General features: G+C 45.8%; 1 protein-coding gene across 6 annotated transcripts in view; it reads right to left on the bottom strand.

The window, feature by feature from the left end:
- ldlrad3 (low density lipoprotein receptor class A domain containing 3) overlaps window positions 1-22,092 on the bottom strand; it is a 91,911-nt gene that overhangs the window by 19,599 nt on the left and 50,220 nt on the right. For 5 of the 6 annotated variants that reach the window (XM_035641416.2, XM_035641418.2, XM_035641420.2 and 2 more), the window contains 2 exons: window positions 12,379-12,504; window positions 10,805-10,939 (listed from right to left, as the gene is read on the bottom strand). In XM_035641416.2, coding sequence (XP_035497309.1) covers window positions 10,805-10,939; window positions 12,379-12,504 — 261 coding nt within the window. The remainder of the gene's footprint in view (window positions 1-10,804; window positions 10,940-12,378; window positions 12,505-22,092) is intronic. The other variant, XM_035641417.2, reaches the window with a different exon arrangement.

The following is a 22,092-nucleotide window of genomic DNA, read 5'->3' as shown; positions in this document are numbered from 1 at the left end:
GCTTTGAGGAAACTAGGCTAGCGACTATAAAACATCACTCGGATACCATCCCTCAGGAATACACCCAGTTGGTTTAAACATGCATGTCAGTTGAGCATACACTACATGGAGATCACCTATAGCTCGGCGCACAAAAAACAAAGGCACGTAAAGAAGTATTTCACATTCAGAAGAGTGAAGAGATGCACATTAAAGCCGAGCGATGAGCTTTTGCAGGCAGTAAGCCAGCGCAGAGAGTGGATGGCAGATAACCCAGAAGAAAGAACTGTGATGCTTCACTGTTATTTACACATGTAAGAATATGTGAATATGAAGCTATTCTTCTGAATGCAATAATCCATTGAGAATAGTCCAGATGATATAGTTGGATCTTCATATATCTGAGATTATTGTTGGCAACGAAGCTTGTTTAGGTGATTCATACCCCACGTAATAATTTCTCATACAACACCGAAAATGTACTGCATTTTGCAACGCCCTAGCAGAGGTAGCCACACGTACATTGTTATTGTTCCATTTTTTATCCTGCAAGTAATGGGGAAATGCAATGCTGCAACCCTGGACCGCCATCTTCTGACAATCGAACTGACTACTGACCAAACCAGAACTGTAAGGAAGGTACGTCAATATCTGTAATTGATTCAGTATCAAACTGTAAATGTACAATCAAGTGTGCTGTGTTTTGCTGTTGTCTTAATATTATCTCCAACACATTAACAGTCTTTGATTTATAATGAAATTCATCATGGAAATACTCCTCTTTGTCCATTCACAGGGCTTCTTTTCAAAAACCCAGGTCACAGTGCTTCACACAAGGCAGCAAAGTGAAATCAAGTCCAAAATGCATTTCTATACGCTTCAAGATTTGCGCTCATCTCAGAGTCAGAACAGCTTGTGATTTGTGTTTTTCAGATATGCAACCCCAGCAGATATCATATCCGTGGATCACACAAACCAAAATGTACTCTCATGCAAAACTGATCGCTGGATAGATACCGCTCCAAATGAAAATACACGTATGTTTAGCCTCCAGTCATAAACCAATGTAAAGAAGACATGGCGTCGATAACAAGGTTCACTAAAATGAATTTTACTGTCTGGATTGCAAGTTTTACACAGGTTTATACTATGTGAAAAGTATTCAAGAGCTGACAGCATGCCGATCAGTTTGGTTTAATCGCTTTGTAGTCTATTGATTTATCAATCAATAAAAGATTTGCAATTTCTCAAGTGCACTGTCCAAGTTAGGATTTCAGCCTTAAACTCTCTGCATCTCTGTCACAACCATCTACACTGTAATTGCATCTACCCAGCTGCTGACATACAGTACATACACCCACACACTTGTCCTTGCTTTTTATACAGTATACATCCACCAAACAAAGCTGCTTAGGAGAAAGGCCAAAGGTGAAAAAACACACCACAAAAATCTCTTGTTCACTGTATCCCTCGCCTTTCACTCCCCATCCCCGACGCTCTCTCTTAATCCCAGACATGGCTCTATAACATGCCTCTGGCATGGGGGCGTCCGTGTGAGAGCATCCGACAATGGAGAGCAACGGAGAGGACGGGTGAGACAGAGACAGAGACCACAGGCTGCCAGGGGAAGCAGGAGCAGAGAACAGAGGCGAGGGGAGAACGCCTGTGATGAGAGGAGACAGGACAGCGGGGCACGAGGAGGTGAAAAAGTAAGAGGAAGTGATGAGAGAAGGGTGGAGACGGGGGCCAAACATCAGAACTGCGTGAAGCTGATGCGAGGGTAATGGTACATGAGCGGAGTGAGTCAGACAGAAAGGGGAGAGAGGGCGATATGAAGAAAAAAAAAAGGGACTGCAATTGAGAAAGAGTGCTCAGAAGCCGGTAATTACCATGAATTAGATCACTGTTCCATGCAGGGACCACTCGAGGCCCCTATTCACCGTCTGAGCTCCAAACATGACCCCCATCGGAACAGCCCGTAGTTCCCCTCTCATCCCTCCTCTGTCCTGTACCCATGCACACTCTTCTTCTCCATTTTGTTTACATATTGTTCGCTCCCCCGGTTCGTTTCTCTGCCCAGCGTTGTTTCATTCCCACCTCACCCCTCTGGCTCGACTTCAGTCGTCCTGATCCTGATCACTCGCTTTGTTGTTTCCCATTCCCCCAGCGCTCCCCCCTCTGTTCTGCTCCTACCTTTGCTTCCTGCACCCGTCTCTCTGCTTTCTGTCTGCTTTATTCCCATCTCTGAACATGTCCAGCTTGCTTGTCTTTTCCTCCACTCGGTTCCTCTCTTTACCCTCCTTAGTGGGTTTTTTTGTCCTCTCTCTACCAGCAACCATGACCCCTTCCCCAGCTGCTGTTTCCATCTCCTCTGCTTCTTTGTCCTCCCCCTTGATTCCCTGTCTTTCTGTACAATGAATCCTCAGGGTTTTTATCTTTTTTTTTTTTTTTTTACCCCTCAATGGCTTTGCCACTCTCCCTAATCCCGCATCTCCGTCAGCTTCCCTCACGCTCTCTATCACTCTCTCCCTTGTGCTTTCCTTCCCTCATTCGCTCCATTGCCCCCCACCCCCAACCCCATATCGTCCTCCATTTCGGTCTCTCATACACTCTGACATGCAATTCCTCTTTTATTTCTCCACAGCACTCTCCTCCCCCCCCCCCCCCCCCCCCCCCCCCCCCCGTTTTACCCTTAAGCCTTCCTTCTTTTTGCATTTCACTGATGGACACACACCAAGCACATACAATATATGGACACTCAAACCACCAATGCATCCCATCGCACCTCGATTGCAGTGGATCCTTCTCTGTCAATCTTGATATTTTCAGCTCAACCATATCCTGTGCGAACACACACTTAAAGAGTATTGGCAGAAAACGCATTTGGAGAAAATTCCCCCGGCCCATTAGAGTGAAAGGTGACTCGCCCCTAATGCATCACTCAGGAGTATATGTCTGTTTACTACTAATAGCTGCACACCTCCTCAGTAGATGCATGGGGGATAATGCTGTCCTGGATACTTAATACTTCAACAGTAAACGTCAGACGTACCAATAAATGGACGCACCATCACGGAGAAAACATGCATTGACAGGTTTCGCAGTATTCAGTACTGAGACTGTCGGTGCCAAATAATTCATAGCGACCTGACAGGAAATCAATGGGATTTCGTGGCTTAAAGTATAGTGGCAGCAGTGGGACTTAGTTGTTTTGATGAGATGCAACAGAGCACCTGATGCCTGCGTTGATCACTCCCATTTCATATTGATATTTTAGCCACTCTCATTTGCATTAAAACACGATATATATACGATATACTCCAGCAGACTAGAGCTTGTAAATGCCACTAAGGGATTCTGCCACTAATACACGGGTGCCTTATATACAAGCCGGAATAAAAGATAAAAAAAGTTATGAAGGCGGAAATTAAATCGAGCTCTGGGTATACAACCATCTCATGAAACGGCTGCATGTACATTTTCGCCAATAACCATTAAGGCTATCCTAGAGGATCAAATCCATTTCAGTTCACTCCTTCGCTTTCATTTTCGTAATTTTTTCCAGTTTGAAGTCAGCGCAATTCAAAAGTGCAAAAACAGCATTTCACTCTTCTCTCAGGCCACGACAAGCCCACACAGATAAAAGAAAAAAAACATCCAGCGCAAGCTAATGGAAACATTTCTAAGAGAAAGCGAAAACAAGGGGTGATTAAATTTCCCTTTTAAGTTTCTTTTGCTGCACACAGACCCTATCAAAGACTTCATTAGTAATTTCTATTTCTTACTTTTGCACAAAAAAAAAGAATGGTTATAGTATCCGCCACCATTTTACAGCTAGTGAGGACTTCAGCAGAGAGAATAATGGGCAGTCGATATCTATGTAGTTGCAGCCACAACACCTCTTGGTTTCTCTTTAATGTGACATCGTTGTAGAAAGATAATGGCCTTCATTTGAGTTTGCACAAAGCAAAGTGGGTAAGTTCTTCTGAAAAGGCTTGTGTATTGTGAAGAGAGTGACGGTAGAGATGGAGAGATGAAAAGGAAAAGACTTTGAGAGAGAGAGAGAGAGAGAGAGAGAGAGAGAGAGAGAGAGAGAGAGAGAGAGAGAGAGAGCCTCATTCAAAAAACTGCACACTTTACATTGTGATCTCGCCTCCTTTCTGCTGTCAGCCAACCGGTGTGTCCCCGCCGAGGGGCCACAAAGGGGCACGTTTTTCAAGCCAAGTGTCCATGGAGCAGGGAAACGCGGCAGCGGAGGCCGAGGTTAACGCACTCTGATGCAAATGCGACGCTCGGACAAGCACAAATCAGTGCGCTGATGAGCCTGTTTTGGGGGTTTTCCATTTTTATGGTGTCAAAATTAGACCACACAACATGACTCAATGCTTCGGGCTGGTTCATGGGCATCGCAGGAGCAGCCAGCTCAACCAGAGATTGACACTTGTGCTTTATCAACAAATTAACCGCAAACTGGGACTTTTCTCTGCACTCATCGGGCCAAATTAGACTAAAACGGTAGGAGAGTAGAATGAACGGTTTCAAGAAGTGCGTGAAAACAATGACTCGAACGCCCACACATGAACACAAAAGCACCCTCGCTCAAAGTATAACTCATTCAGCACCGACAGCAGAGCTTTTGTTCACGGTGAAATTCCTCCACTCGTCCGTGGGTGCAGGTCGCCTCTTGACCACCATCACCATGGTGATTGAACGGGGAGATGTTTAGCAAGGAGAGGCTGTTCATTTACAGGAGCCGGAGCAGCAACGGCTGACTGGTCCTGATTCAAGGACGGGGATGATTCATGCAGACTCTGGTCCCGGGAGAGCCCCCCCCCCCCACTGAGCAGCCATTGCCAATGGCAACCAGGCCTTTAAACAACAGATAGAGGCTCTGAAAGGACCGATTCTCGGAAGGAAGGAAGGAAGTACGAGGAATAAAAGATTAAAATAAGTGTGAATATAATCTCAGGTAAGGCAGAGAAAACACACACACATGACCAAGATGTAAGAACGTAAGAACACGTATGACCCTAAAGGTTACCCCGACTATAAAATGCACTCTTATAATCCCACACAACAGTTTTAACTACAGTTCAACGGGGCCAGAAGCAACAGCAGCAGCAGCTAACAGCGTCTTGACATCTTCTCCTCGTGCAGACCAACAGCCAAGAGCCCCTCAGCACTGCTTTCTCTTACAACTTTTCCAGAGTTCAAATCCATGTGCAACCTCCCCTATTTGTGCCTGTCAAGCGTGCGTCGGCCCTGACAAACTGACGCCATTACATTCCTCTCCCACACCTCAGTCTACTGCCATTGTATTAACCGGCGCCATTTCACGCTGCCTCCCACACCTCTTCTCTCTTACCGCCAGAGCCACGGGCGAGGGGCATGAGCAGATCAACATCTCAGCGGTGCGCACGTCTCCCCCGCAAAAATTGCACACGGATTAACTTGTCATTTTAATCTATGGAGCCTTTACTATACTGGCAGCAGTCAATGGGGGATGACATGGCACGTGTGAAAAGCTATTAGCAGGCTTAGAGGACACTGATCATAAATCAAGACCAAGGGACTTTTAATTTTTTGTTCTTTATATATCTGACTGGCAGTATATTCATTTCTAGTTTACTGGTGATGCACATGGAGAGGCCAGAGTTACGGTTATGTCAGAAGACACACACACACACACACACACACACACACGTATATATTCATACAGCCACATCTGAATTACTAGTATTTATTGGCCGTGTAAATGGCAGGGCTGTGAAGACAGGTTGTTGAATACATAGTGCTTATGCAAAACACCAGATGCAGTGCTAGTGGATCTAGCGCGTAGTTCTGACACAGCCTTAGGAGGATATAACAAATAGAAAGCTGCAGATTACTCACCGTAGGATGGGGAACATCCCTGGAGTTTAAAATGAGGGATTTGACTTCTCAGAGAGAGAGCCTCCGCACACATTGCATATTGCAGCCTGCTGTCTGCGGGAAACGAAGAGCGGCTGTGAACGCGTGGCGATGTTGGCCAACATGAAGCTTCCGAGAGTATAAGTGTTTTACTGAACAGACACTATTAAAGTAAGATCCACCCACAAGCGCCGTGAGAAGTAGTTCTCACGTGAGAAGCCAAACAAAATGTACAAAAGAACGTGAAAGGTTTTATAATACCAAAGTCGTGTCTTGGTGCCACAGACCTTCTTTTTTTTTCGTGGGTGGGCTAACATTCATCAAACCAGTGAGGGTCAGGGGTGGTGTCAGCTGCCAATGTTTTTGACAGTATAATCATGTTGCAAGCTAATGTTAATTGTCAGACTGCTGCTCAACATCTCGCTCTGACTGAAAGTTCTCTGAGGACCTGTAGGTCAATGATTACTTTGATCGGGTCACTGAAAACCATATTACGAGAAAGAAAAAGAAAAATGATTGGGAGAGTTCTGTTTCCCGGACCGCACGGGATGAGCCGCCTTCAGTTTGCTACGGGACGCCCCGGCTGTCTCCACAGGGGTCTGGACATGACATGAATATGTTTATTAATACAGCACACTTTCAGGCAGTGCGCAAACAAAGGCCCACCCTTGGGCAGGATTCCTTCATTGTAGGAGTGATACAAGACAGCCCTGAGCAGAAAGACAAATGTGTGTCTGCAGTGCATTGTAAATGAAACCATGTGTAAAGGGCTTCATGCTGCAAACACTGTAAATGTATTCGAAGATGTGATGTGTCAGGGATGTCGACATTTTTGTAACCATCTTGCAGATTTGAAAACTGGCCCTTTTGTAAAAAAAAAAAGGTGTTTCGGTAGTTGTGTCCCTCTGTTCCAACCTCAAACCCCCCCCCCCCCCCCCCCCCCTCGGTTACCTCAGAACAACTTGACTTCGGAAGAAGGAGAAGAAGAAGAAGAAGAGAAGAGCCAAGATGAAGCTCCTCCGAGATGGAAGAGAGATGTGAGGATGAATCACTATCACGCCATCTGATGCTCTTTGTCTGCTCGTGTTCATTAATGTGTAATGAGAGACGCTGATGTGTGCATTTTAAAATCTATTACGTTTGCTAAGCAGCACAAAAGGGATTCTCTTTACAGTTTTTTTTTTTTTTTTTTAAAGGCGTCAGCTACTGTGCTGCTCATCACTTTTTTCCTAGCGGTTTCTTGAACTTGTCGGAGCCGTGGCCTTCATGACAAAGTTCCTCCAGGAGTTTACAGAAGCTATTTCTTGCAATAAAAATAAGCAGATCAGATGGATACTGGACTGGACTCAGTGAGTTTTGGTCGACCCGGTTGTGTGTATCTTTGTCTTCCTTGAACATGCAGAGTAGTGGCCCACTTGTTCTCAGCTCCCCCCAGCATTCAGCCAAGTCCTGTGTGCCCTTGGGCTGTGCTTCAACAACGATTTGTTACAGGGGCAAACATGCGCTCTGTCACCGAACTCTCTCTGCTTCCTGCTACGAGCAGACTGGAAGACCCGGGCACCGCGAAGAGAAGCTCCGCGTTTTGCACAAAACTAGCTTTCATGTCATTTCTCTTTCGAGAGTTACACTGCTCGGCCTCAGGGGCTCGACTCGCGATGGATGCCCCTCTCATCCTTTGCGGCTTATCGCTACCCCTCACTCAATCCAAATCCCTGCCTCTCTCTTTCAAATCGCCTAACTCTCTTTGCTTACCTCCATCTTCCTGCCCATTGCTATTCATTGCTCCTCGCGACTCCCTTTTCAGGTTCACTATATTGTGTTTATGTGGTGCGCTTTCCATTTCCTTATCGCCGCTCTCCGTTACAGACTCCCCGTCCCACTCCGTCTATCTCTCTGCGCGACGATTGCACCAATGCATTCATAGAAGATTGTGTATTGTTACATTGCAATGTTTGCCACTTTGCCTCCTCTCTGCTATTTCAAAAATCAATTACACATTAAATAAAACGATACCAAAAAGCAGCTCTTTCTGGGCATAACGGTGCCAAATTGTTCAAAATCAATCAACAACACGGGACACAAAAAATATCCAAGATGGTTTCTTATTTTCTTTCCTGATCTAATTGTCTGACACATTTGGCAGGATAACCAATCGCTAGGCACGCCATAATGATCAGTCCGCCGACAGGCTGCGTGCCGGATTGCGCACCGAAACCCCGCGTGTCGAGGAAGCAACTGTGGACACGTTGAAGCAAGTAATTATGGGTGAGGAGAAGAGACGCTGAACAGAGCGAGGGAAGCAGAGGTACAGGAGAGGACGTGAGGAAGGAGATGCTGCACTCAGGTGGCTTAGCGGATATTGTGTGCCTTATCTGTCACCTGCAGGTCTGTGCTTATTATAGAGAGAGGGAAAGTCAGCGCAGAACGTAAGGTGAGTGTAAGGTAGGGTGTGTGTTTATGTGTGTGTGTGTGTGTGTGTGTGTGTGTGTGTGTGTGTGTGTGTGTGCGTGCGTGTCTGTGTGTGTGCAAACAGGAAAGAATTAAAGGGAAATATAGAGATGCCTTTATATCCTCCGAAACAGGAGGTGATGATATAATAAATAAATAAAGAAAAAATCAAAGAAAAACAAAAGAAGCTTCACTTCCTTGATCTGTTCTGAAGGCCACCGCGAGCTCCAAAGTTTTTTCCACAGCAAAATGAGCAGGAGAATATTTAGGGACAGTTGCGCTTCATACATGCCGATACGACTAAAAATTCAGCGGTGACAGGGAGACCCTGGGAACGCCACAACACATCCAAACAGGCTCAGGTTACAGGACGGTGCAATGAAACGTTCCGCAAGTGTGAAACGTGCACATCTACTCTGCTGCCGCCGCCGCACAGACTGCTGCAGGCGTCTCAGTCAACCAAAGAGCACCGGGCCCTGCTAATAAAACTTTGCAAGGCTGAACACTGGCGATAGGATGTCATGAATCAGCCCATTGATCTCCACTAGGCACACATTAAGTTGGACAAACATTCTGCCCGTCGAAACAGAGTGATAAGGTTTTCTAGTGCTACCTCGATTCCTTAATTGCAAACAAACACTGTAGCAGTAGAATCGTTATCTCCTGCAGTCATTATCTGGTCTGTAGTTTGTCGGATCGCGCGTCAGATCAAAGGCAACTTTTTCCGCAGCCGAGGAAATTCAAAGAGACGAGTGGTGTTGAAACGTTTCACCGGGACTCAGTCTTCATATTTTGAAAGTGTACGGTGCGACTGCCGCCGAGCTCCTCCCCTGTTTGTCAGAGCTGTTCTGCCTCTTGAGTTTGGATCCAGTTTCTGCCGACTGCTGCACAATCTTACTACGGGGTAATAACGTTATTGTCTTGTGGGCCCCCTGCGCTCCAAAGTTAGCCCGTTCGGACAAATCTTTCTTTTCTTACAGAGTAAAATCAACATTACAGCAGCACCTCAACACAACACAGAAAAGATTAAAGGGAAAAAAAAAAGAATCCACAGACAGTGGTCCACATTTCATTGCCTGGGGGTTTTATGCACATTCAGGGTTGGACTGCTGGCAGAGAACGAGTCGGCTTGGCCAGTGGAAGTGTGGCTGAAGTGGTGACAGAAGCCGACTGTGGAGCCCCGGTGGCAGGAGCTGCCAGTGGAATTATCATGGCATTCCAGATGTAAGTGGTACCTGCCAGCGAATAAGACATTTGTTGTTCATTTCAAAACAGAAGACTCCCTGTCGGGGGGAGATGATCCATCTGCTACTTGGGCTACAACAAGAAACTCATAATGTCCTCAACGGCATTGTGTTAACAACATTATGCTAACGATGCCATATGTTTTAAGTTCAACGAACATCGGAGGGAGTGCTCTTCAGGTCTCAGGAGAGTAAAATCACAGCAGCTTATGTCTTCTGAAGCGTTGAGTTTAATCCGTCAGCGGTTTCCGCTGCGTCTTCATGAAGCGCCGACTGTAAAATACATATCCAAAGTGACGCCCACGGAAATATCAGATGCCGTGACACACCGAGTGAAAGAATATTTCAACTGCTCTATCATCATTGTACCCTAATAGAAAAGAAAAATATTGTTATCAACAAGCCAGCACCCGTTCTGAAATCTGCTTCAAAGTTCACCGACCATATTTTTTCTGTAGACGGACGCATCCTGATCAATAGAACAAACACTGGTCTGTCACAACAGGCGAGAATATTGACACCGTTCACATTTCTGAGACAGTGCGAATGAACACCGGATGGAGGGAACTAATCAAATGATGGCTATTTTGAGACTTTCCCCTTTTTAAATGCGAGACGAAAACATATCTAACTTATTCGGCATAATTGGTCTCTGCAGCTGTGTCTGCCAAGCCGACTCACAGCACATCAAGGCTCTTACTGTTTCGTGTGCAGTGTTTTCCCCCAATCAGTATCACCACAACCCCCCCCCCCCAAAAAAAGATAATGACCTATATGACCTAGCACCCTTGGTACTGTGCAATGGCAATACACGTGAAAGGAACGACTCATTATCATCTCCACACCGAGATATGTTAATATTTTCATATTTCATGGAATATATTTCAGATACAATTTTCTAGATTGGCGATTATACTTAAAAAAAAAAAAAAAATCTTTTCACAGATGATGAGTACATCATCAGGCCCCTCCATCTGGAGTTTATAAACAGCCTCTGGTTTAATTGATTACATATTGCCCTTGTTTCAATTGTATTATATTGAAATGTGTCTGTTCGCAACCACAACTACGTGAGTGAGAGGCCAAATCAGAGGGATCAAGAATGTCTCTGACCTCAGCGTGTCCCTGTGTTGGATATCAATGGACTGGGTAGATGTTCCATTTCCAGTGTAGAAGATCCTTTTTGTGACATCACAACCTCGCCTTTTGACTCCGTGACGTACCTGCTGTCGTCAGGCAGAGCTCCTCATCGCTGTTGTCCTGGCAGTTGTCCTGGCCGTTGCACAAGAAGCTGCGGTCCACACAGCGGCCATTTCGACACTTGAAGCGAGACTCGGAGCACACCAGTGGGTTGCCTGCTGGGGTGGAGACAGAGCAGAGGTCAAACGTGTCAGTTCATACAAGGTCACGGTGAAAAGGTTTTCGTGTCAGAGTTAACCGAGAGACAGAAGCACCCGCGTAACTTTCCCCTCTGAGAAACCAACTTCTGTGCATAAACAAATCATTTCAAAAGCGAAATTCATTCGCATTCTGTAGCGGTAGTTTGTGCAATTTGTTAGAAGTCGATTCTGTATACTTGTTGATCGCATCCAATCTGTAACACTTTGATATGATTGAATTTAAAATAAAAACATGGGTGTTAGATTTTCACAGGGATTTGAGAGAAAAAAAATATGAAACATTGAAAAGCATTTCATCGGGGGGCGTCTGATAAAAATCAAAGTTAAACTCAAAGGAAGGAGAAAAAAAATGATAATTCAAAACCCTGTCCTTGCCCTACCACTTGTTTTTATCTCGTGTCTTTGTCCTAGTTTTCGGCAAAAAATGAGACAAAATGATCTTGTGGGAAGATCCAGACAATTGCACCGTCGTGACGCAGTATCTGCTGGGAGTGTGGAGCAAAGCCCCATTTAAATGGCTAGATTAGATTTGTGGTCCCTTCATGCGGGGAACACTGCCTCCGACAATGGCGAGTGATCGGCTTGATGCACTTTCCCCCACTGGGGAAGCGGGGACGAGGTCAAGTGAGGACAAGGTATGTCCCCGATAATACAAACCGCAGCTAAAATCCCTCTATCCACCTTGTCTTTGAATTAAATGAATTTAAGCATTTCTATCACCAAGTGTTGATATTCCCCCATTATTGTGCACTGGTCCTTTTTTTTTCTCTGTTTGCAGTTTATTGATGAAGCCAATATCTTAAAGGGGCACTCCAGCACGTCAGTATTGTGTTTCAATTACGTGAGGGGACTCAAAAGAGACAGATTAAATTGTTGTTCCGGATACCGCGGCCCCACATCACAATCACTACTGTACAGACTCTGGGTCCAAATGACGTCACCAGCACAACATGGAGGCAGCCGCATTAGAGATATTTTGGCATCAGTTTGTGGAGACGTGTCGACCGTCTTTATAAACAGTCTACGGTTAAGAGCCACAAGCACTTGATCCTACATTTCCTACACTTATCTTTCAGACTACGCATTCTGTTTGGCTTATTTCATTGTGCATTTTATATATAAGATGAAAAAACATTGATTACGTGCCTATGACATGATGAGTAAACTGACCATCATGTTATGGTTAAAATTGCTTATGTTGCTCAGCTTTTACAGCAACTTTTTTTGGAAGAACATATTCAATACCCTCCCGTCCACCAACTGTGTGATGAGTTAGCTGCAGCAATAACTGTGACGGCTGGAGGAGTAGTACATCACTGAAAAGGCCGCGGCGCCCGGTGTCATGACGGCATGAGACTGATTGCTTTCATCGGACTCGGTTGCTGTGTGAGACTCACTGCAGTTCTCCTCGTCACTCCCGTCAGGACAGTCGCTGAAGCCGTTGCAGCGGAAGCGTCCGATGATGCAGTGGACGCCGTTGGCGCAGGCGAAGAACGTAGGAGCGCACTTCGACTTGACCTTAGCTAAGAACAGATGGGAGTTGGGGGGGGGGGGATTTGAGGGAGAGTAGAAACATGGATTAGTCTGTGGGCGATGGGAAGATGATGCAGCAATTTCCAAAGCAATTCCACCGATAAGGCCCGCTGAATTTTTTATGATAACAACGTAACGACCATGACATTGTAATCTAAAATGAAACAGGAAACAATTCATGGTTCAAACGGCCAAACAACTGCTGTGTAATAGAGACCAATTAATTATTCAGCTCATTCTGTTCTCTAATGCTCTATCTTCAAGTTCTCTTAAGTATGACAAGTAAAGGGGTTGGATCCCCAGCACTCAGTGCTGATAGGAGAGGAAAAACAACTGAATTGCCAAGACAAAGAGAGCAAATGGTGTGGGAGAGTGTGTGTATGGATTCTGCCATTGATCAGCCTAAGCAGGCCACGGGTCTTATCTCCCAGGACAGGCCTGAGACTGAGTGACGAGCCTGCAGAACATCAATGTCTGGCGTCCTCCGCTTAGCGCTAACCCCCAGTTTTGACTCATACATATTGATCTTCGCCGGCAGAGTAGAAAAAACAAGATAGCAGCAAGATGCAAGCAAAGGCTTCGCAAAATATTAGAACTGGCTTTATCTTGATTTCTTTGAAGTGAAGATTTTAACGGGGCTGACGGCAGGCGAGGAGAAAAAAAAGACACCAATAGGACACAGCAGTGCACTGGGGCCACCGCCACTGTATCTACAGTTTGTGATAATGAGCCACAACTGTATGAAATACAGAATTAGGTCCCAGACATCTGTATCTGTACATTGGCCTCGGTCAAACTGCAAATGGATAATTCCCGTCTTGGAATTTGCATCACAATATGAACTTTGTAAATGTGGCTGAGTGGGAGAACGACTCCTGATGAACTTCACTGAAGACGGAGAAAGGGAACAGCTACCGATAACAGATATCGCTATAACAGTCGTTAAATAAGACGCGAAGTAAATTCCAGGGAAGGAATATTATGATAAACACTGCATCACATCAACAACAAAAGGCTGTAAAGGAGAACAACCCACACACACACACACACACACACACACATGAAGGGGTGTGTGTGTGTGTGTGTGTGTGTGTGTGGGCATCTCAAAATGAGCCACCGCACAGTCTTGCTGTTTGTTTTTTCCCCCTCTATGCCGAATACAAAGGGTGGAACTGGCCTCCTCATAGGTTGGCATTGTGCCGTCTCAAATGCCAGGGGCGCACATTTTTCCCTCCACGATATAGTGTGGTTGGCTGATTTATGAGCTCTTTCAAGCTGCGGTGATTATGTGTAGCGAGGGGGGGAGGGCATGGGCATAAAAAAAAACAACCCACGAGGGTTTGGAGCACCCGTCAACGGGATGAAATGCAATCCGCCGAACGTGGGAGGGTTGCTGGGACCGAGCCCAATCTGTGTGTCTTTAGACTGGGAAGCTTTTGTTTACCTGGACAGCAGAGGCCCCAACCACCCAAAGCTCATTTTGCATGGTATATCACAATCATTAAATCCGGGGGAAAAACACAGACATGGCTTCGAGCTGCGGCGGCACATGGAAGAAGAGATACAAAAACATACTGCTGTTGGGGGGATACTTAAATTGGAATTCCTCTGGTTAAAAACAAAGGCAACATCCTCCTTTTGTTCTTGATTTCTTTTTCTTTTGCATGTCTTGAATTCATCCCTGTATTCCTAGATTTTGTGTTATTTCAACGTGTTGTGGAAAATGAATGGACGCATGTTCCGGTCTTCTGGAGACACACAGTTCCCCGCCGCACGCCCGCCTCAGAGCACCTTAAGGCAGCACCGCGTGCAATGAAAGAGTCTTTTGGTCGTTTCTGGAACCCAACGCAGTTTTCCTTTTCCTGTCCAGCGCGCATGATGGTGATGGAAAAGCAAATGCACTTGTGACCGTGGCGTGTTGGTGCAAAAAAAAACGTGGTGCTGTCAAGCTGCATTGTTTACCTCATGCCTTTTCTGAGAAGGTGGAAAGTGAATGTGCTTTTCATTTACAGAAAAACCTGGTCTGAGCACCGGGCCCCCGACGCTCTGGAACGACCTGCCCGGGGAGATCGGGTCAACTGAGTCAGTGACCTCTTTTATCCCAAAGTCTTCACTGATTTTATTTGGGTTTTAATTTTCCTGTTTCTGTTTTCGCACACCAGATTGGTTTTTATGAATCAAATTTATTTTGACCTGTTATATTTTATTTCTGCTGATTTTTTTTTTATGGCTAATCTGCTTTAATGTGCTGCCATCGTAAAGCACTTCGTAATGTGGATTTTGAAAAGTGCTCTAGAAATAACGTATATTATATTATTATTATTATTATTATTATACAGTAATATGCTCTCACATTAGTCGGTGCATGATGAGGTTAGACTCTGCTTGTTAAACACACAGATAGAGCTGCAAAAGTTAATTGATTAATCTATAAGTAATCGATTACTAAATTAATCGCCAAATATTTTAATAATCGGTTTTCATGAAATAAAGAGGTCAAAATTCTTTGCTCCTCTATGACGTGGTGTGTGGACAACACAAAACACTGTCTTGGAGCTTTGGGAAACACGACAGATTCATTGATTATGAAAAGAATCGTAAGTTGCAGCCCTACGCACAGATGATCTGCTTGTGCGCAAAATGAAACCGTTTCCTGAAGCCTGTATTCTCTCAAATGACCAGCAGAGGAGATCAGGGAGTTGGTCTTGATTGGTTTATTGAATGTTACGCCCGGAAATACACCTACATGAAGTAATAAGAAACCAGGCACGCCTATTTTGAACAACGCACCTGGCGTAGCAAACTTTTTTTTCTCTCCATCGGGGCACGGTCACACACACATATGCAAATGGGGCAACGGCGAACCCTCGCCACCGATTCATTTCCAACCAGTGTGAGCACGGGGGCGGATAAAACATTCGCATGATTCGTCGAAGCAAATCAGCATCATGACTTTGCGTGGAGTTCCCTTACTGTAGAAAATGCAGATTTGGACACGCCCTTAGTGCACTTGTGCCATGAGCTTAGATCATTAAAAACTAGATCTCATAGAGTTTCTTATTGCAAAATGCAAATGTATTTTCCCTGTATAGTCATGGATCCTGGCTGCTTTCTGTATCAGCTCAGCAGACCTGGTTTAGAAAGACAGCTCTGTTATTGCTCTGACGTTCCTCATTCACCGCCTCCCTCATCCGAGTCCTCATTACCACTGCTGCCGCTGGCGGAAATTCTTTTGACCCCGTGTTTGTTTTCCAAATTAGCTCGAAAGTCACACGAAGGGCAGGCTCACAAAGGGGAACTTCGTGGGCAGGAGAGACAGCGCTCATCGGAAGGACAGAGCTAATGTGCATGGCTTTGTTTTGGGGATGCGTGGCCCTTCATAGCCTGTGCCGAGCAGATTTCGGAGCAAGACGAGATTTAATTAGAAGTAGCAAGTTGAGGGTGGAAGAGAACACAGACTTAATACGTTTCATTGGGTAATTCTGTATATTCCATGTCCAGGACTTTGTCCGATCAAATTGAAATACCAGGCAATGCCGATTCATTCCAGCACCTCAGCCTCACTCTTCAAACTATAACCCTTCCCCGTGCGTTGCGTCGTCACAGCGTTCCTCGGTTTGCTCCAGTTTCTTGCCAATTTCTCATTTCGCTCCTTCGAGCCTTCCGTAGCAGTTGTTGGCGTAAAGCAGGCGGGGGGTTGGACGGCTTCCAAACTTGGCCCAGTTGTTCACCGAGCAGCACAAATGAAAACGAATGACTCCAGCAGCCGCGCTGATTCCTTCAGGTGAAACTATCACTCGCAGAAAAACGTGGCTGCGAGATCACAATGAAATGCACAGCTAGAGGACACACAACCAGCACGCATAAAAGACACGGAGAAACCCTTTGTTACTGTCTCCTACACACACACACACACAAGCACACACACACACACGATATGGAGGTTTTTGGGGATTTATGAGTAAACCATTTGATATTCGAACATGATGCTGATACAGAGTACGACTGTCTCTTCCCCGATGTGCGCCTCGGTGCCCTTCTCCACACTTTTCTCCTCTCTTTTTCTCACTCTCCTTTATGTTCCCCAGAGAACAGAATAAGTTGTTTTCGGCACAGGTAGGCCGAGGGTCGTGACGGGCATGCGTGATTGGCAGGAGCGGGGGAGAAGGACCGGGGGAAGAGGCCGACAAGAAAGAAAACAGCGGAGCAGCGGAGAAAGAGCAGAGGCAGCTGAAGACTTCAAAAGGTTCCTCTGACCTTGCTGTGCATTTCTGAAAGGGAGGGAATCAATAGGTAATGGAGTCAGGGAGTAAGCAAGAAGGGCAGGGGTAGTTTCAGTCTGGAGGGCATGGGGATCAAAATAATCATTCCGCACATTTCACTGTCTGAGCCCTGCACTGCAGTTGTACATTACAATAACCTTATCTGTGCAGAGAGGGGCATTGCAACATTATAGAGCTGCCTTCGACTCAGGGAGCCGAACGCTTTCACGCCATCAAAGTTCATAAGGGATGTGGCCCGTACACTGTGCAAGAGGCGCATGTGCAAAAACGCAGTAATATTTCAAAGGCTGACGATTAAAAAGGGAGGGAAGCCGGGGGGCGCGTGGACATGTCGGATAATAACTCTGCTGCAATATTCATCAGAGAAGGCGACTTACTGCTGAAATCGCCTTGTTTGAACTGCTCGTGTCCAACACTGTATTGGAAAAAATGACGAGATGGCGTTCCTTCTTCTTTTGCCTAATTTGTGACTATGCTGATGGAACAAAGACAGCGTCGGACCTAAAAGAGAAGACCAGAAAAAGATAGAGGAGAAAAAAGACGGCAAGAGACGGAACCAGAGTAAGAGGCTAGACCCTAATCAGTATTTGATCCAGGTCCCCTGGTATTAATTACACTTGCTCGTTGATCAGTCAACCATCTAGCACATGTGATGCCCCAGACTAAGTCCCATGAAACCTCTCTCTGCTTCCTTTACTCTCCGTATTGCTGTTCCCCAGTCTCTCCATTTTTCCCCCCCTTAATTATTCTCTTTTCTCTCCTGTCAGTTTTTAATCTGAGCTGGGCTAAACACACACACACACACACACACACACACACACAAACACACACACACACACACACACACACACACACACACACACACACACACACACACACACACACACACACTAAGACATACTCCAGGTCTTTGTGTTAAGAGTCAGTGCATTGGTCATTGCTCTTATCATATAAACGCACACTCCTAATCTCAACGGCCCGTTCCCGTACCCGTGTTCCGTTTGATAAAGCATTGTCAGTGCCCGAGCCTCGATATCTAAATCATAACCAACCTTGTCTCAGGAGTCTTCTTAGCTGTTTACGCCCCCTTCTGTCAAGTAGAACTTTGCTGTTAATAAGCATTTAGCGGCTCTCCTGAACTCAGTGTCTCGTGGGCATTTTTGTGGAGGTCGAAAAACCACCAAAAAAAACAACTATTGATGTCGCTCCAGGCTTTTTGGCTGGGTTATGACTGCAAAGGGTGATAATGTGATAATATCAGAGTAATCCAATGAACTGAATTCATTTTGCTCCAAATTGACATGATCAATAAACAGTGCATCAGGTAATGAAAACTCCAAATGGCTTTATCTCTCTCCGTCTCTCTGTGTCACGCTAATGAAGTATTAATAGACTTATAAAATAACTGAAGAAACAGCAGCCCTCCCTGTGCCCACTATTGGGCTGTACAGTGCATTCCACAAACGTACATATCAAAGACTGTATGTACAGATGGACAATGCTCGTCCGCTTCCTCCCACTGTACAAAAATGAAGCCAAAATATCCTGGATATTCCACGTGCCGCCATCTTAGGCTTTGGACTTAATTTTGGAGCTAGAGCCTGCACCAGTAGTGGTCGTGGCGTGGAGCTGCAGTGTCCACACCTCAGTCTCATCTGTCAATCACAACGTTTCACCCTGTTTTTATAGCATCAAAATGGCTGATTTGACCCATGTCCCATCCACTTTAACATGGGAGGCAGTGGGATTTATGACCTGTCCTGCAGCCAGCCACCAGGGGGCGACCAAGGTGATTTGGCTTCACTGTCGGAGAGCTGCTGTGTTGTCCCTCTTTGGATACAGTCGATGGTACAAATAGATTTGATCTTGCAGCAAATCCCATAAGCAAAAAGAGAGTTTGCACCATGGCACAGGTGTGACTATGACTGGTGACCAGTTCAAACAAAGTTATTTTTCCTTCTCATGTTTCTAGGGCCAAACTGCTGCAGTGTGCAGCTCCAGTAAAAGAATCGCCCAGTGTCATCACGTTAGCAAACTCTGCAATGTCTGAAATATTCATCTACACTCAGCTGCCATTTGCCAAAATTTGCCATCATCAGCTCCTGGACACTTGCAGGCGAAATAACGCAGCTGTAGCAGTAAAAAACCTCGCGCAAGTATTTTAGTGAGAAATTATGCATTTTACTGCCTATGAATTCAGGATCCCGACTGAAGTGCAAGACCTATGTCTTTCTAGTCTTGGTTTTAATGGCCAGACGACCACAACTATCAAGCATTTCGCAGGAAAAAGGGAGTTGTTCGAGAGAACCTTTTTTTTTTCAATATGAGGGGGGAAAAATCTCCTTCCAAACCCAACCAAGAACAGGACACACGGTCTGCTGAGGGCAAAATGGACAACTAGAGCAAGTGACAATGAAGGCACATCAGCCTCGACCGCCTCGATTCATGCTGACATGAAAACAACTTGATTTTGAGCAGCGTACGGGGACACGAGCAGCTCCTTTTGTGCAGTTGATGTATTCTGATGTTTGTTCGTGGAGAGCCGGTGGCCCTGCTGTTGGCTCTTTTGGTTTGAAAAGTTGTATAATTCTGGATTCAGCCTCAGCCTAAAGGACTGCTAGTTGAGAAACTCTGTCTCACTTTCTCTCAACGACATTGTGATTCCCCCCACTTCTTGCTTCATACATCATGTCCCCTCTCCCTTTCACCCCGACTACATATCACTGCTCTCTCGCCCGCTCTCGCCCGGCCCAGACAAGGGCAAAGAGGCTAATCCTGGCTCTGAGGCCTAGTGAGCTCAGTCAGCTCTCTGCTCCTTCGCTCCTCTGTCAGTTTCCATTTTGTCCGACGCTCTCCGAGGCCGTCGTTATGGACACCAGAGAGCAGGATGGTACTCTTGACCTCTTTGTGTGAGGAATTAGTCAGCAGCCCGTATCTGGAGCATTGCTCGAAAACCCCTCAGACCTGCCAACACATATATACACACACACTAGCACACCCGCGCAGAGCAGATGGGAGATATTGTAAAAAAGAATACTGTAAAAATGAATAAAACAAGAATAAAGATTTTTCTTTAATCTAAAATGTTGACACATCCATGTGGAGCAAAGCAGAGGTTACACCCCATAAAAAAACTGTACTTGATGAAAAGGATTTGAAGGGGCTCCTCCTCGCAGCAAGACAGTAATACAATAAGCGACATCTTTAATGCAATAAGACTCGGGCCGGAGCTGTTGCCTCTCTTCTTACATCATGTTATTTAAGAGCCGGCAAAAGATATTTACATGACTCAAGTTGACCCCCGTGCCAGAGGGGACCGGAAGAAGCAACAAACAAGAGGGGAGCAGTGGGGCTTGGCGGAGAGAGAGAGAGGGGGGGGGACCCGTATATCTAGGTGAATAAACATTCAAGAGACAATTCCTGGCCCATGAGGCGTAGCAGACTGGGACACGTCTACAATACGTAAATAAATAAAGGACAGAAGCGAGCAAATGTAGACCGGGTTTGCACTGTTCTCTACTGAAACCACCGGTAGTAGTAGAATCAAATCTGAATAATGTTTTTGGGCCACACAGTGGCATCATAAGCTCCTGGGTGAGTGGTTCTATCTTGTGCAAGGGAGTGATGTTTTACACATTTCGCACAGGTCCAGATAATTCACAAGGCCAAGCTGATTTGTTCTTCTTTGTGTTTCCGCAATTTCACTACACGGGTTTCCGAAAAACAAAATCCCTCCTTGACGCGCTGCCGAGACAGAGGGAGATGTTGTCACATGTGACCTTTACCTCGGGCTCTGCAGATGAATTCCTTAGATCGGAGAAACCCGCGTCACAGCACAGTCTGCTGGCTAAACGCCGTGACCTCACAGGGGATCTCCGCTCCCCAACTTTACATGCAGCTGATGCAAAGTCATGTGGTGAAAATACCTTTTCACCACATGAATATGGTTATTGTGCATATTGTATGTATGAATGCAGAAAGCAAAAACTGCCAGTGCCTCACAGCGACAGTAACAGAGTTACAGAAAGAGAAGCCGGGGGATTGCTAATAACATAATGCTTGGCTGATCTACATTAGTCTCATTACTTACATTTTCCATAAAATTTGACTAATCGGAGACAGAAGTGAAAGAGAAATGTAAAAAAAAAATCACATCGATGGTGAATTACGACACACGTTCCTGGAAACCTCCTGGCAGAAGCCAGCGGCTCATACAGACGGCAGGAAATTTAATATCCTGTGATGGTCAACACTGCTCTGCCTCCATGGTAATGACTGTGCTTGCGAGGGACAGTGGGCGGTGGACGTCATCAGATACCCCGTGCGATTTCTTACTCGGTTGGATAGACGTAGACGTAATAATAAAAAATAAAAAGCAATATTTCACAGAATAAATTGTCTGAGCGGGCTGCAGCCTCAGCGTTTCCAGGCATTGTGCTCCTCTCAGATAAAAGACACCCAGACAGAAGCCCCCGCTGTAGCCAGCATAACGAGTCCTCGTCTCGGTCTCCCTTCCTTCCCTCGCTCCCTTGTTTCCCCTCCCTCCATCTGTCAGTCCGTCCCCACGGAGGCCCCTAATGGAGCCAGAGGTCTGTCTGGGGACCTCTGTGAAGCAGTCGCCGGAGATATCGACTGACAACTGGCCAGCTATCTGAGGATAATAAGCCCCCCCACTTACCGAATGCCAGAGCGGAAAGTGTGAACGTCGAAAACAAACACATACAGTCCCTCTGACGACGGGAGACGCTGAGCGGTGATGCCTTATGATATCTTGCTTTTATCTACAGCGGTGTTGTGTGTAGTGTTGGCAGCTGCCAAAAACAGGGAGAAGTGCTCAAAGCACTTGAGGTGTTTTTGATTAAAAATATAACAAACTGACACTTGAACTGCATGATGAGATGGAAAAAGGAAGATTTACCGTATTCACTTCTGATGTAATTTGTCTCATTCGTTGACAGTTTAAGGTCACTGAGTGATGAAATTCTGCGGCACACAACCCATCAATTGAAGTTGTTTGTTCACGCATAAGACTCGTCAGTAATAAAGGAGTGAAGACGACAGCCTGGGACACCGAATTCTCCCGTGTACACACAGTGTACCTTAAATGACCAAGGCAATGCAAACTAAAGAGATTGATGACTACAAAGCCTAAAGCTTTATAGGGTGTGTGTGTGTGAGTGTGTGTGTGTGTGTGTGTGCGTGTGTGTGTGTGCGTGTGTGCGCATGTGTGCGTGTGTGTGTGCCTTTGTGCGTGTGTGTGCGTGTGTGCGTGTGTTTGTGTGTGGTGTGCGTGTG

Source organism: Scophthalmus maximus, chromosome 7 (genome assembly GCF_022379125.1).
Source record: "Scophthalmus maximus strain ysfricsl-2021 chromosome 7, ASM2237912v1, whole genome shotgun sequence".
Lineage (NCBI taxonomy): Eukaryota > Metazoa > Chordata > Actinopteri > Pleuronectiformes > Scophthalmidae > Scophthalmus > Scophthalmus maximus.
The sequence above is the reverse complement of the archived record's forward strand: the minus strand, read 5'-3'. Positions and strand labels throughout refer to the sequence as shown.